Source organism: Chelonoidis abingdonii, chromosome 8 (genome assembly GCF_003597395.2).
Source record: "Chelonoidis abingdonii isolate Lonesome George chromosome 8, CheloAbing_2.0, whole genome shotgun sequence".
NCBI classification, from domain to species: Eukaryota; Metazoa; Chordata; order Testudines; family Testudinidae; genus Chelonoidis; species Chelonoidis abingdonii.
Window position 1 is genome coordinate 86927069 of NC_133776.1, and position 15901 is coordinate 86942969.

The 15901-nt window shown below is 43.2% G+C and overlaps 1 protein-coding gene across 2 annotated transcripts in view; it reads left to right on the forward strand.

The window, feature by feature from the left end:
• The first annotated feature begins 13374 nt into the window (after positions 1-13374).
• The window catches only part of DCX (doublecortin), a 95569-nt gene continuing 93042 nt past the window's right edge, over positions 13375-15901 (forward strand). The window contains exons 1-2 of one of the 2 annotated variants that reach the window (XM_032766978.2): positions 13375-13483; positions 15033-15423. In XM_032766978.2, coding sequence (XP_032622869.1) covers positions 15060-15423 — 364 coding nt within the window. In that variant the 5' untranslated portion in view covers positions 13375-13483; positions 15033-15059. The remainder of the gene's footprint in view (positions 13484-15032; positions 15424-15901) is intronic. The other variant, XM_032766980.2, reaches the window with a different exon arrangement.

Consider the following 15901-nt stretch of genomic DNA (forward strand, 5'->3'; position numbering starts at 1 on the left):
ATGCCGTGGAAATCTCTCCAAGAGTGCTGGTTCGTATGAGACCCTCGTGTGCTTGTGTGATCCACTGCTCACACAATAATAGTTCCCTCCAGGGCTTCCCTGTGTTCAGATCATGGAGATTCCATGTGGAAAGAGCCACAGGCACCAGTTTCTCCTCTTCTTCAAACTTGACAATTTTGTAAGTAAAGAAGCCTGTCCTTGGCCATAATCGATGCCTATTAATCCTCTCTGACATCTTCAGACCTTCCCCTAAGAAAAAGAGGAGAAAGCCTAAAAGAAATCTTTTAAAAAGGTGCTTTCCTCCTCCACGAAGAGGAATGAGAAGAGGTGTCCTTGTCCTCAGCCTCCTCCCGTATGAATCTGGTTTGGACACTAGGGAGGGGATGGCTACTAAGGATGCAGACAATCCCCTTTCTGCATGCAAATCTCAAGTCCCAACCATGCTCCTGTTAGTTTATTCCTGATACGTTAGTTCACGATATTTATTTGGAAGCAATAAACAAACACATCTATTTCCAGCATTTTGTTGGTTCAGCAAAGTTTTTGCAGCATGGAAACCAGATGCCTTTGGGGCCAGTTTAATGCAAGGTTTGACTGTTGCAGAACTAGTCTGGTTTCTGCACAAAGGCAACTCTGCTTATTGTTTATACCAGTGAATGGCTGAGCAAAGATGTCTCTCTGGTTTTGTGGTTCTGGTATTGTTTAGCATTTATTCTTTCTGCAATTTTACTTAGAAGACTTTATTTTTCTAGATGGAGAGATTGCAGATGGGCAAACTGCGAATGCCAATTCATCGTTAAACATCCCCGGCTGTAAATGTGCATGTGTGTTTTAATTTGCATGAGAGATTTTAAGCAGCTAAGGGATGAAATTCACGAAAAGGAGAGAGATTTTTTTCCTTTTAAATTGAATGACTAAACAGTATTTTTATATACTATATTTATCTACCTTTGAATTTTAATGCTGAGACTGAGTGATACTTACCACCTCCCTCTTATTTACAGATAAATGATGTGTGAGGAGATAATAGAACAATGGGATGCAGAATCGCTGGTTTTCTACAGTCCTGATACAGAAATCCAGGCACTAGCACAATTCATTGTAAAGTTCAAGGGCAAATAAAGAATAAAATAAAGTCTCTTCCATATGGTAAAATGTGCAGACAAAAGCTCTATTTCCAGCTCCCCAAATCCACTCTTTGCTTGCTTACAGAATGCAAAAGCCTTTTCGATCAGCCTTGATTTCTCAGCTGTTACTGCTGGTAAAAGGAGGTGACCAAGCTGAATTACAATTATTCTTACTATGTAGCTGACAGCCCAGTGCCTCTGCACAACAGCTGAGCTTAGCCAGAGTCTGCACTTCAGCTACTGATTACTCATCTCCTGCCAACAGACAGGATTCCTCAGGGCCTTACTGCTGTCCTGGGAGTTTCTGGCACCCATATTCTGAGTCTAGAGGCCAGAGGATATGTGTTGGCTGAGAATCACAGGTCATGGGTGGTCAGACTTCATTGCAAGTGGTGTTCTTAATAAAGAGTGTGCATTCGATCATATATACGATTAGCCGATATTATTACTAATAAAAGACATGAGCCTGAGATTAAACATCATACATAGCAGTGTGTGTGAGAGAGAGACAGAAATTAACAGACACATCTATAGTATGTATCTAGAGAGTATATTTAGTAGACTAGACTACAGAGGCTATGTGATGTATTGGAATGAGCACTGAAACCAATAGTGCCCAAGTTCTGATCCCTGCCCTGCTACTGACTTTCAGTGTAGCCTTAAAGAAGTGTTTAAATCTCCCTAGGTCTTAGTTTCCCCATCTGTAAAATAGACTGATGATAATATTCGCCTGCCTCACAAGGATGCTGTAAGGCTTAAATAATTAATGAGTAAGGCCCTACTTGAAATGTGGGATGATTGTCAAAAAGTTGCGGCTGAGCTGCGGAGAAGCCATGGCAAATTGCAGAAAAGTAGTAATGGATCTTGTTATTTGTGGCACTAAAGTCCATTATTACTCTTCCGTTATTTCTGGTCTGAGAGCAGGAACACAGGGCTGAGAGCAGGAACACTGCTGAGAGCAGGAACACAGGGCTGACAGTGGGATGTGGCCCGGGGCTGAGAGCAGGGGCCACCTGGGGCTGACAGCAGGGGATCAAGGCTGACAGCAGCTGCCCTGAGGCGACAGTGTGGGCTCCTGCTCTTAGCCCCACGGTGGCTGGTGCTCCCACTCTGAGCTCCGTACACTATGGGGCTCCCACTGTCAAAACTGCAGAGAAGCCTAATATTGTGGAATCCACAATTTCTGCAATATCGCAAGTTAAGTAGGGCCTTATTAATGGGCCATATTCAAAGATAAATCTGAGTTAGGCTACGGGGAGTCTAAGACAGTGTAAGTGACCCCTTCTTCCTGCCCGCAATGTGGATATTACACCTACTTACATGCCCTTAGAGTTACAGTATAGATTTGCTCACACCAATTTACTAACACGTAATCTATAAGGCCCCTTACACCTCACTTCTGAATTTGTCATGCTGAGTCTAAGCTGGTGTAACTCCCAGACCAAGGGGCCAGCAGAGTAGAGTGTAGCAAGGAAACAACTAACATGAGAACAGGGAAAGAATATTTAAGTTAAATATCTCACTGTAAGTTACAGCTTCTCCCAGCTGGCCAAACTTATGAGTGGAATTGTATGATGGGGTTGTTTGTGATGGTAGGGGGCATGGCTCAGTAGCCTGGGAGCTCACCCCCAGTTTGTGTCTCATGTTCTTAAAAACTCAGGCTTTGGGATTTCAGATGGCCACCAGCAGGGGTCAGGAAGGGATTCTTTTGCCCTAAAGTATTCTGGTGGTTGTTTTTTCCTTCTTTTTCGTTTTTAAATCTCCTCCCTCTAACGCATCAGGAATGGCTGTGGCTGGACATGTGACTGTGGATGGAGAAGGCCCGGGCTCTGATGTGACACCGAGCATTCCCTCTCTCAGGTGCTTGGCTGGACAGTTCTTGCTCATGTACTCAGGGTCCAACTGATCGCCATTTGTGAGGTTGGGAAGGGATTTTCCTCAGGTCAGATTGGCAGTGACCTTGGGATTTTCTCACCTTCCTCTGCAGCTCGTGAGTGTGGGTCACTTGCCTGGATTATCTGATATCTCATTTAATTATTTCCCTGGTGCCATGGGGGCCTCAAGTACTGGTGCACCTTGGTCCCTCCTGTTCTCTTCCTGTGGTTCCGATCGAGTCTCCTGTGGGCTGTAATACTTTCGTCTAATTTTCGTTGTTGAATGTAGTGTGCAGGTGATGGTGGTGGTCTGTGACATACAGGAACTCAGACTAGATGATCTGGCAGTCCCTTCTGCCCTTAAACTCTGACTCTTTGACATGTAAATTACACCACTCATTTACACATCAGTAAGTGAGTGTCTCATAGATTCATTGACTTGAAGGCCAGAAGGGACCAGTGTGATCATCTAGTCCAGGGGTTCTCAAACGGGGGGTCAGGACCCGTCAGGAGGTCACGAGTTATTACACGGGGGGGGTGCGAGCGGTCAGCTTCCAACCCAAACCCTGCTTTGCCTCCAGCATTTATAATGGTGTTAAATATATTAAAAAGTGTTTTTAATTTATGGGGAGGGGGGTTGCACTCAGAGGCTTGCTATGTGAAAGGGGTCACCAGTACAAAAGTTTGAGAACCACTGATCTAGTCTGACCTCTTGCACATTGCAGACCACAGAACCTCACCCATCCTGTATTAGGCCTCTAACTGTTGGCTAAGTTACTGAAGTCCTCAAATCATGATTTAAAGACTTCAAGTTACAGAGAATTCACCATTTACTCTAGTTCAAATCAGCAAGTGACCTCTGCCCCACGCTGCAGGGAGAGTCAACCCTCCCTCCCCCCGAGATCTCTTTCATTCTGACCTAGGGAAAATTCCTCCCTGACCCCAACTATGGTGATCAGTTGGACCCTGAGCATGTAAGCAAGACCCACCCGCCAGACACTTGTGAAAAAATTCTCTGTATTAACTCAGAGCCCTCCCCCTCCAATATGTGATCTCTAGCCGTTGGAGATATTTGCTAATAGCAGTTGTGGATCAGCCACTGTAGACCCTCAAAGTACAGGAGGGCTTAAATTGAAAGTTTTGGTTCAAGCCCATTTCTACTGCTGACATATAGAAACTGTGATAGAAGCGCACCATGCAGCAATGGTTAAAGTCCTAGACTATATGCTGGCATGCTGTAACATACCATTATTTGTCTGGAGTAGCAAAAGGGGCCTTTTGATTTGGTTGCAGTTTTAGCAATGAGCTGGATAAACTGAAGGACACGCCATTATGTCATTTTCATTTGAAAGCTCTTGATTTCTGTCCTGCAGAAGATATTTTCCTGGAATATTTAATGTGACTGATACAGCAACCTTCGTTGGACTATTTTTGTGATTACATGGATATAAGGATGTATATTTACTGGAAACATATCTCTTGTAACAATAAATGCATTTCTGTAATAGCCTATTGTCATGATCTCTTAGCTATAAGAAAGATTGTTCAGGCCTCTTCATACAGAATGCATTACCAGTGTTACAAAATGGTGACTGATGTTACTTAGCTGGGGAAGCATCTTGCATTTCCAACCTGAATGTGACATGATCCTTTCTGATGGCTTTGATGGGATTTTCCTTTCCTATATTTAATATTTCTTCAGGAAAGAATCCTTTAATCCGTCTTACTTTCTGCAGGAGTTTTGTGAGCATCTGGGAATCATGTAATCAGTTGGTAATTTCAAATGATGCTGTACTTTAGGAGAGGCTTTTCTATTCATGGAACTCAAAGAGCTTTCTAGACACTGCATAATACAGTCAATAGACAATGTCATCGGAGGAACACCTTGATATCCTGGAAAGTGGATGTTCTGGAAATCCATCCAGTATGACCTGGAGTGATCACATGCAGGTGAGTCAGCTAAAACCATACTGAAAATTTCTGCAGAGTGATGTCTGCAGTGATTTCCATAGGATTTGGCAAGCTTTGCAAATCCACCTTTCAGGATTTTGAAGTGAAATGCCATGTTATTAGCTACCACTAAATTGCCATGGAACTTTGCTTGTGTAACCCAGCTGCTGAGGGTGGCAACATTCAGGACCTGGTGCAAGATCTATCCATTCAATGTGTTTTTTTTCACCCTGCAGGGAACTTGTTTTCAGCTGAGAGGGCGCAGAAGGATTTGTTAGTTGTGGGGGATTTGTGTCAAGGACCAGTGCACAGTCTAGCATGAGAGGCATTCTTCTTGTTGGTTGACGTTTATTTTAATGCTTCACTCACAACTGGCTATGATGGGGGTGATGGTCCTGCCTTTAACCAATCACTATGGGCTATATTGTCTCCTGTGTGGGTTAATCCTGTGAATCATCGAATCATAGAATATTAGGGTTGGAAGAGATCTCAGGTCATCTAGTCCATCTAGTCCTCAAAGCAGGACCAATACCAACTGAAGGTGAAGGTGACTGGAAACAAAATGAATTTGTGCTCACAAAATTATTGTGCTCATAAAATTATTTTATCACAGAACAGTGAGGTTTTATCTCCTTTCCCCCAGCCTCTGTAGGAATTTAGCACATAGATACCATGATCATCCCTCAAGATACAACTAGATCTCTGGGGAGTTGCCAAAGGTCAAGACCATCCGTACAGAAACTTTATGTCTCTGAATTTCCTCCAAGTCATACCTGGCCCTCCCCAGCCTCCATGGTATAATGATTCCAGTTGAGCTGAGCTGTCGTGGCTTCTCCTACTTGATGCTGCCCCATAGGAATATGCAAGAGGAGGTACCCTATGTTAATGTGACCCACACGCCAAAGAGTATTCCTACCCTCTGTTTGTCCTAACCCACTGATCTCAAGGCTTGAACAGTCTCCAGAGAGGAGACTTTGCTGCGGTTGGAGGAGGGGTGAAGCAATGCTGTGGAGGCATCCCTCCACTCTTCCCTCCCAGGCAGGTAGGAAGCCTTGTCTCTATAACACCGATGTTTAAAATACATTAAGGATGGTACAGTCCCTATAAAAATAAACCTAAAATGCTCTGTTGTGAAAGACTGCCAATTCCAAATCAGTTATTAGCTCAGTGGGTTGGGTGCAGAACAGCTCAACTCTGTAGCTCTCATCAGAATAGTTCCTTCAGGTGCAAGCTATTCCTTTGAAGAACCATGTTAATGGTTCTTGCTATAGGACCAAGACTTTAAAAAATTACTAGTGCCCAACTAGAGACACATTAGAGCCTTTATTGTCATAAACAGCTTAATCCCCACTCTTGGAAAACCACAGGACTCCAAAACAAAAGAGGCAACCAAAATCACTAGTTACTTTTGAAAGACTTGGCCTAGGTGTTTGAAGGCTTTGAAAGAAGAGCTTAAGGATGAAATTTTCAAAGACGGAACAGGGATTTAAAAATAAATTTGATGGAAGATGTATCAAAGCACCGTGGATTGCTTTGAAAATATCAACCTAAGTTTTCCTCCTAAAGCAAATTAGCAGTGAAAGTGTTAATTGCACTATCAAAAGTTTGTCTAGAATCCTCATCCAGAGCAGACAGACCTCAGATAATTGTCAGTTTAAATCTGATGCTAATTGTAAAATGCATCATGCTTGGCGGAAGTTCTTAGGAATAGCAAGGATGTGAGGGTTGAGGTGCACTGACAGAGCTGAGTGGGGACTTTGGATTGGAATAGCTGATAAGGTTGTTGTAAATGAGGGAGTTCAGATGCATTGTATTGATGTATTGGGTTATGTGCCTATGGGGGAAGCTTGAACAGCAGCAAATCACAATATGCTTCCCACCTGCTGATCTTTCCTTCACTTTCAAAAGCATCACAATCACCCCAACATGCAATAAAGAACTTCACTAGAGACAAAAGTAACATCTTTACCCAGATTTAATTACACAGCAGAAAGATCCAATGTTTGCTGCTTTGGGTAAAGATAATTCATCTAATTTAGAATAGGAAATTTAATCTGGGGAGCTAAATTTACCCTTCCTTTTTATCTAACTGAATTTATCGATAGGAAGAAAGCAGATGTATTCCCAGTTTCTCAATCACTTACTCTGTCTAAAGTGATTTAGCTGATGGAGCCACAGGGCTTGATTCTCTTCTAACATAAGCTGGTATTAATCAGTAGTAATGCCATCAAGGCCAATGGAATTGTACCAGTGTGCAACCACTATAAGCAAAATCCAAATCAGATCCGCAGACACATCAAGGTATTCCTAGAAATGGCTGTCGTTCATGCCATCATTTGGTTACTCAGTGATGTCTCTGGGGCCAGATCCTGATCTCAATTGCACTGGAGTAAATCCAGTATCATTCCATTGAGATCAGTGAGTTTACTCTTGATGTCAACGTTAACTGACAAAAGAACTTTGCCCAAGGATTCTTTCATCATCACTGACACTGTGGCTACGAAGATGTTTTGTTTCTCCAGTAGTGGTTGGATGAAAGAAGAACAAATAGACAGAAAATGCCTTAGGTATCCATGGAATCATTTGAGGTACCATGTGGGATGAGTGTTGCTATCATCAGCAAGAGAAATTGTGTGTCTCGGTCAGTGGCAAGTGCCTGGTATCAGGCTGGAGTGAATACTGGGTCTGCTTAATTTTTTACCATTTTTAAAAAGAAATGTATATTGCATATAAAGCTTGTAATGGAGTCCCAAGCAGGTGTGTGCATTTTATTGTACTTTATCTTTTCTGTGCAGTGTGTGTGGTTTCTAGGGCTGTCAAGCAATTAAAAAAATCACAATTAATTATGCAATTAAAATAATTAATTATGATTGATCGCACTGTTAAACAATAATAGAATACCATTTATTTAAATATTTGTGGATGTCTTCTACATTTTCAAATATATTGATTTTAATTACAACATAGAATACAAAGTGTACAGTGCTCACTTTGTATTTATGATTAAAAGAAACAGTATTTTTCAATTCACCTAATACAAGTACTATCTCTTTATCATGAAAGTTAAAATTACAAATGTAGAATTATGTACAAAAATAACTGCATTCAAAAATAAAACAATGTAAAATTTTAGCACTTGCAAGTCCACTCAGTCCCACTTCAGCCAATTGCTCAAACAAACAGGTTTGGTTACAATTTGCAGGAGATAAGGCTGCCCAGGTCTTGGTTACATTGTCACCAGAAAGGGAGCAGGCTGCTATGGCACTGTTTGCCGCGCAGAAGTTATTATTTCGCGAGTGCACTAAGATCGATAATGTCCTTCATGTTCAACACCAATCAGGGACTACAGCTTCCGCTGGGATTATGGTGTCGCTCGATAATCGATCCAACGCAGCAGACGGACCGACGTCTAGTTCTCATTTTCTTCTCTGACAATGCCCAGCAGAAGGTTGATTTTCCTTTTGGTGGTTTGTGTTCTGTAGCTTGTGTTGATGTTCCTTTTAGACTCTGAAAGCATGCTCCACACATCGTCCACTCTCAGATTTTGGATGCATCAGATTCTTAAACTTGGGTCAAGTCTGTAAGATTTTTTAGAATCTACATGGTACTTATTGCTTTTGTCAATGTCATGAAATTGTTCTTAAATCACAATTGCTGGCGTCATCACGAGACTTGGCTATAACATGAAACATCAAGGGAATGAGGTAAACAGAAGGAGACTACAGTCTCCCGAAAGGAGTTCAGTCACAATTATATACGCATTATTTTTTTTGAACGAGCACATCACGTGGAGCATTCTCGAATGTGGCCGAGATGAAGGGGCATATGATTTGTTACAATCTGACATGAATACGTGCAAGACCGCCAGCTACAAAGTGCCATGCGAACACGCTGTTTCTCTTTCAGTACATGTAAACAAAGTAGGACGCAGTTTTCCTCAAATTGAACCAAACATTGTTGTGTGTAGATGGCTGAAGGGTTGAGTGGCTTTAGCTCTAAAGGTTCCTGTTTTTCATTTTTTATGGCATTATTTTGACATAATTCTACATTTATACAGTTCATTGTATGATAAAGAGATCAGCTAACACTTTGTATTAGTGAATGGAAAACTATTTCTTTGTGTTTACGTGCAAATCTTTGTAATAAAATAATGTTAAGAGCACTGGTAACTTGTCTTCTGTGTTGAATTTAAATCCTTATTGTGAAAATGCGGGGCGCTAGCTCTTTTGTGCCTAAGCAAAATTTTTGGCTGCCCCCTCGGCCCCACCCCCCAGTTTTTGTGGATTTCACATGTTCACTTTGCATGGTTGTTTTACTATTTAAATTTTTAAAATGAAAAAGAATTGTGTAAGAAAAACAATTTCCTACAGTGAAGGAACAGGGTACTTGTGGACTTTGAGCTAACCTGTTTTATTCAGCATAAGCTTGCTCGGTGCACATCTCACTCTCGGATGAGCGGTAGCAACAGAGCTTGGTGAATATATGTGTTGCTCTAAGTTGCACAAGTCTCTTCTTTGTGCGGAGACAGATAAACGGCTGTAGCTGAACCTTTCCTACTAGTGTAATTTTAACATTTAATTTTAAAAAAACCCTCCCGCCTGGCCCAACTCTTATCTTGCTGCGGATCTGGCCCAAGGTGAAGTCATCTCCCAACACCACCGCTCCTAGGGCCAGGGGTTGGGGCTGCTGCTGGATCCCAGCCCCGCTCATCCTTGGTCTTCGCCTTGGCCCTGGTATGAGCTGGGCTCAGCCCAGGCTACCACTCTGCTCCCCTCTCCCCTCCCTTGGCAGGAGGTGGCACAGAGGGGAGGAGGAGGAGGAGGAGTCAGAGGCAGGGACAAGCTGAGTAGGAGCAGGTCGCCCAGGCGCCAGGTCCCTTCCTTCCTCTGCAGCCAGAGCAGGGCCATGCTACCAGCTCCCACGTGGGGGCTGTGGGGTGGCCACTGACCATGGGAGAGCTGCAGGGACAAGCCGAGGAGGAGCGGCCCGTCCTCTGCAGCCGGGGAAGGGTCGCGCTACCAGCTCCCGCCCCTCTTCTGCGGTCAACAGCCAACCCCCCCACTCCCCGGGCGGAGCCAGTAGCGTGGCCCTGCCCCGGCTGCAGAGGACAGGCTGCTCCTCAGCTTGTTTGCGCCGCTTTCCCTCGGTCAGCGGCCACCCCCCCACCCTCCCAGGTGGGAGCTGGTAGCACAGCCCTGTCCCAGCTGCAGAGGATGGGCTGCTCCTCGGCTTGCAGTGGCAGAGACAAGCCGAGGAGGAGTGGCCTGTCCTCTGCAGCCGGGCAGGGCCGCGCTACCAGTTCCTGCCTGAGGGTTCGAGGGTGGCCGCTGCCTGCGAGAGAGTGGCAGAGACATGCTCCCCACTTAGCCGGCTCCCTGCCCTGCTGCACTTGGCAGCAGAACAACAGGCTGGTTACCGCCCCCCAGGGTGGTCAGGATCCAGCTCAGGACTCCGCTTCAGGTATGAGCAGGGGCCCCAGTATTATGCCGCCCCATATATTTTGCCGCCCTAGGCACCTGCTTGTTTAGCTGGTGCCTAGAGCCGCCCCTGGAAAATGTAGAAAACATCCAAAAATATTTAATAGATTTCAATTGGTATTCTATTGTTTAACAGTGTGATTAATCATGATTAATTTTTCTGAGTTAATCATGTGAGTTAACTGTGATTAATTGACAGCCCTAGTGATTTCATATGTGCAGAAAGCTATGATCCAATGAAGCTACTCTAGACCCTGTCCCTTCCCTCATAATTGTCCACCTGTAGCCCCATCTAAATCAAGATCAGTACAATGAGAGAGGCATTATGAGTCAATTGGCTGGTTGGGTTATATCTCTCTGTCTTTGGGCTTTGTATTGCTCCATGACCATCATACCTCAGTGCCTTACAGGAAATGGACTATTTGGAATTATTGACTTATTATCTGTCAAGGCACTCAAGCATCACAGCATACTTCATTCTGTTCTTCTAGCCTTTATTTCTCTCATCCTATACCTCATGTTTTAAATGAAAATATTTAACACTTATATAATGATTCCTACCTTCAGAGCACTCTTACAAACATTAATTAATTTATCCTCACAACAGCCATGTGATGTAGGTGAGACATTTATTAGCCCCATTTTATAGATGGGTAAACTGGGGCATAGAGACATTAAGGGATGAATCAGGCTGTGGAAGAAGCAGAGAAGGAAAAGGCTCAAGAAGTCTCACCCTCCTCTTGCATCCTGTGCATGAGCCAACCAAACCCCGGCTGCAGATCACAGGTCCTGCTCTTTCCAACTGTCTCCATGTGCACCAGTTTCCTGAAAGGAGACAGTGTGAGAAAGAAGCTGTGCCCTCATCTCCACCACTCCGCACCAGTGGTCTAGCTAAGCATATAATGGAGGAGGCTTTCTGCAACCTTGCCAAGGGTTTGGCTGAATCGAACAGTCTGACTGCAATGTAGCTCAACACCCCTTCCAGGGCACAAATCAGCACATGGCAAAATTGCTTAAATCCACACACCAAGCCAGTGGCAGAGTCAGGATTAGAACACAGGAATGGCTGGTGTCCACACCAAGGCTTAATCCAGAGTCCTGGTGCCTCCATGTAGAAAAGGGCCAGGAACCAGATTCTGCGATGCCTTCATATGATTGGTTTGTTTCCATTTCCGGGGGGGATTTAAAACTGGTCCCTGCAGTGTGCTATAGTTGTAAGAGGCATAGAGAATGACAAATGACAGCCACATTCATATTAGGGAATAACCTGTTGTCATTGGGTACAGTAATGTAGTTTACAGAAGTTATAGAAAAACAAACAAGCAAATCTTTTAGGCCATTTTTCTTAGCGCTGCCTGCCTCTGGGCAGATGCAACTGGAAAAAAAATATTGACCAAAGAGACTTTATCTGTGTCCAGTTTGTTTTGTCTATAAAATTAGTTTTAATGTGACTGTGATACCAGTGGGATGTGTGACTGGAGACAGAAGCCAGGATTTATCTCCAGAACAGCACCCTGCAGGTAGCTCTACCTTTATTTGGAGAGACCTCTTCCGGGGGTGAGAAGATTATTTTATTTCCAGGGTCTAGGACATGCTGAGACTGCCACCAGTGAGGGTGTGAACGATCATGTTGGTTTTGTGGTGTAGACACCTGACAGAGATCACCAAGTCTTTACTCAGAGCAGCCAGTGGATTGTAATGGCTCTTAGTTATTTTGGCCTCAAATGACAGAAATCTAAAGTGTTTGGCTGTTGTGAAGTTTCTGATGCATTGGAATAAAAAAATGTTTTGGATTTACCCAGAACCACATCTGTTGGGCTGATTTGGATCAAATGACTCGACTCTGTAACCTTCTATAATTTAAGGGAATTTGGACTCATAATTCTGGATTTGGCCCAGATATTAACAAGCCAATGATGTTGGTTAGGATTCAGGAAATACAGCTCACCATTCAAAATGCTTGCTAGGTAACTTTTATTTAGTTTAAGATTAATCAGATCAACTATCAGCAAAGCCTCAGATCCCACTTGGACATATGATTCAATGAAACAGAAACACTAGGGTGAGATTTCTAAAAATTGTTCTGGAAATACAAATTAGAATTTTATGCATAGCTACCCAATTTTTAACTATTCACTTAGATTATCCATGAGAGCTGCCACATGGCTCAGACCAGTGGTTCATGTAGTCCAGTATCCCATCTCTCAGAGTGGCCAGTACCAGATGACATGGTTTAGCAAAAGGTGTAAGAAACCCCACAGTGAAGAGTTATGGAAAAGTTTACTTACAGAGACGTTCCCTGCTTACTCCTTTTAGTTAGCGGTCAGCTTATGCTGGGTACTGAGCTTGAAGGTTTATATCCTGTATACACATAAAAAATAGCTTGGTCATGGATGTTCTGTAACACAGAAAAATTATATGGGGCAAAAAAAGATGAAGATCCATTGAGCACAATTCTCTTTTCACTTACACTGGTGTAAATCAGGATGAGCTAGTGTAAAAACATCAGAGAAGAATCAGGCTCCTGTGCCTATTGTCAACTCTGGCTTTCTTTTCCTCACTTTTTTGACACAAAAGTTAAAATTGGTTGCACATTATAGGATTGCAGCCATTACCCCACTGCAACTGAAACCCCATAAGGCTGCTGCATAAGCCTAACTGCATTTTTTTTTTCCAAATTGGGGTTAGATGATTAGTGCTTTCCAGATGATTAGATCATATGAAGTCAATGGGAGCTTTGCCTAAAAAAGCAGAGGGGAATGACTTCAACATTTGTCCCATTAGTTCCACCCTCCTCCACCATTAATGTAACCAGAACTGAAATGAATCTATTCTTTTTGTTTAAAATACAGATTAAACCTTTAAACTAATAATTGATCATCAGGGTGAAAAACACTGAGGCAAAGTTACCATTAAAGGGGTGAACAAGGCACTAGGACCTAGGAGAAGTCTCATCCACCCTGGCAGGAATTTCTTGCTTGGAGCTCAGACAACAAAGGCAGAGTGAGACTGGTTTTCTTTCTCTCAGCATCTCCACCCTACGAGCTGAAAACCGGTGAGTAGCGCTTTAGAGTGATTTCCATGCAGAAAGTAACAGATGTCACATACAAAGGGAAAAGAGAAACCTCTTTCTTTTTGTAAATTACAGCATCTGCAGTTTCCAAAAAAACCTTAAAACCTTTGATGCATATTTAAAGTTGCTTGCATATTTCATTGTTTTATGCATGACATTAAAATACATATCTCACAATTTGCACTGCTGAAAAAATATGTGCAACTCGCTGTTTATGTAAAAACTGCCTGCATAACCCACTGCTGCTTTGCTATATGTCAGAGACAATAATGAGATCTTACACAGGTCACGGTGACATTGTAAAATACTTAAAAAGAGACTGGCTCCGGAAAATCTGATGGGTGGGGAAATGATAGCAACAGCTTTTCCTGGGGTTTGTACCTGATTGCTGAGCCATCGGATTTTAATCCCAATTCTGTTTTGTATGAACACACTGCTACCATATGTGAGTTGCATATTAATAGTTTTGCCCAGAGTGACAGCTTTGCAAGGTTTCTCATTTTATAGGGTTGGGTGGGTTGGGGGTTCTTTTGGTACTAAATTCAGTTTAAAGAGAACACAAAAATCACTGATCATTGGGTTTGATCTCCAACTCAGTGCAATCTCTGTATTTTGCTCTCTTTCCCTCTGTAATACAGTACAGATCAGAACAATGAAAGGTATACTTGCAGTGGAGTGATGTGGATACTTTGACAGGGACAATTTCCACAATTAAATCATTTCCTTAAGGGTAGAGGGAATAAAACAACAAACAAAAAAACCCAATTTTTTTTCTTCCTATTACCAGAAACAAACCCAGGAAGGACTGGTGAATTGACAATTGTTTATTGAACCCTCCTTTCAATTTAAAAATTTTCAGTCATTTCTTCTTGGAAATGTAGGATGGTGTCAGAAATTGATTGATGGACTGGGAGGGGGCTGCTGGGTGGGGGGAGTTTAGTATCTGGTTGCTAGTCTTTATTGAACAGACTGTCACAAAGAAACTGGCTATTCCCCTGTGACTGTTCTTTCGTAAATACCAGTTTATTCCCATTTCAAACATTCAGATACTTTTGTTCCTTCTGCAAATCTACAGATTGAAACCTAACTCCTTGGGATCTGCTTGTTCTCTTCTTCCAGGGAAAGTCTCCCAAGGCTCAAGCGGTTTAATTAATTGCTAACCTTTGTTGTTTGGGTGGGATTTTTGGTTTTTGTTAGTCATTTTCACGTATCTCTTCAGCCCAAGGTCTCAATTTACTACACTTCAAAACTGCACAGAACTTAAATGTGCTAAAACCAGGCTGCTATTTAAAAATACATTTCCCTCCCCGCAATGAGTGGGTCATTTCCAAAAATGCCCCTACCTCCTCCAGCCCCAGAATTGATATGAAGTTAGATCAGGGCAGGACATGGGTCACTTTGAAAATAAACTGCTTCTGTTCATTCAAAGAAAAGCCAAGGTCTTGTGGGTATGTAATTTCTGTCTGGATTTGGGGCCTAATCAGTCTAATATCTCTCATGCATTCCTTCCTCCCCATTCTCCTCCACTCAGCTTCAGATCTTTAGGGTTCACCAAACTATGGAACTTGATTTTGGACACTTTGACGAAAGAGATAAGACGTCCAGAAACATGCGAGGCTCACGTATGAATGGATTGCCCAGCCCCACTCACAGTGCTCACTGTAGCTTCTACCGAACCAGGACCTTACAGGCACTGAGTAATGAGAAGAAAGCAAAGAAGGTGCGTTTCTATCGCAATGGGGACCGCTACTTCAAGGGGATTGTGTATGCCGTGTCCTCCGACCGCTTCCGAAGCTTTGATGCTTTGCTGGCTGACCTGACCCGTTCTCTGTCTGATAACATTAACCTGCCTCAGGGAGTTCGCTACATCTACACCATTGATGGGACCAGAAAGATTGGGAGCATGGATGAACTGGAAGAAGGTAATTAGCATGATATGCTGATCGCTTTATGGTGCAATGAGGAGGGGCTATGGGAGGAGAAATTAATCTGCACCATTCAGCTGTGACTCTTAAGCTCACATTTCTTTAGCGTTCAGTAGATGATACTGTAATGTCAGCTGTATTGTGTATCTATTGAATGCCTACCCAGAGCTTTGGGGAGGTGACTGTAGGGAGTTTTACAAATACAAAGATGAGGCAATTGGATTTGAAACGTGTGTGTCTGTCTGAAGGGGGTGTACCTGCCTGTCTGCTTGAGAGGTGTGGAGGACAGGGGGGAGTCTGTGGAGGGATGGTTCGGTAAATATGTGTGAAGGGATAGCATGTCTGTAGGGGTGTGTCTGCATAGAGGAGCTGTGTCTGTAGGGGCATATCTGTGCATCGGGGGGACGTGCGCCATGTGTGCAGTGGGGAAATGTGCGCTGTGTGTCTCTAGGGGCGTGTCTCTGCACTGAGGAGG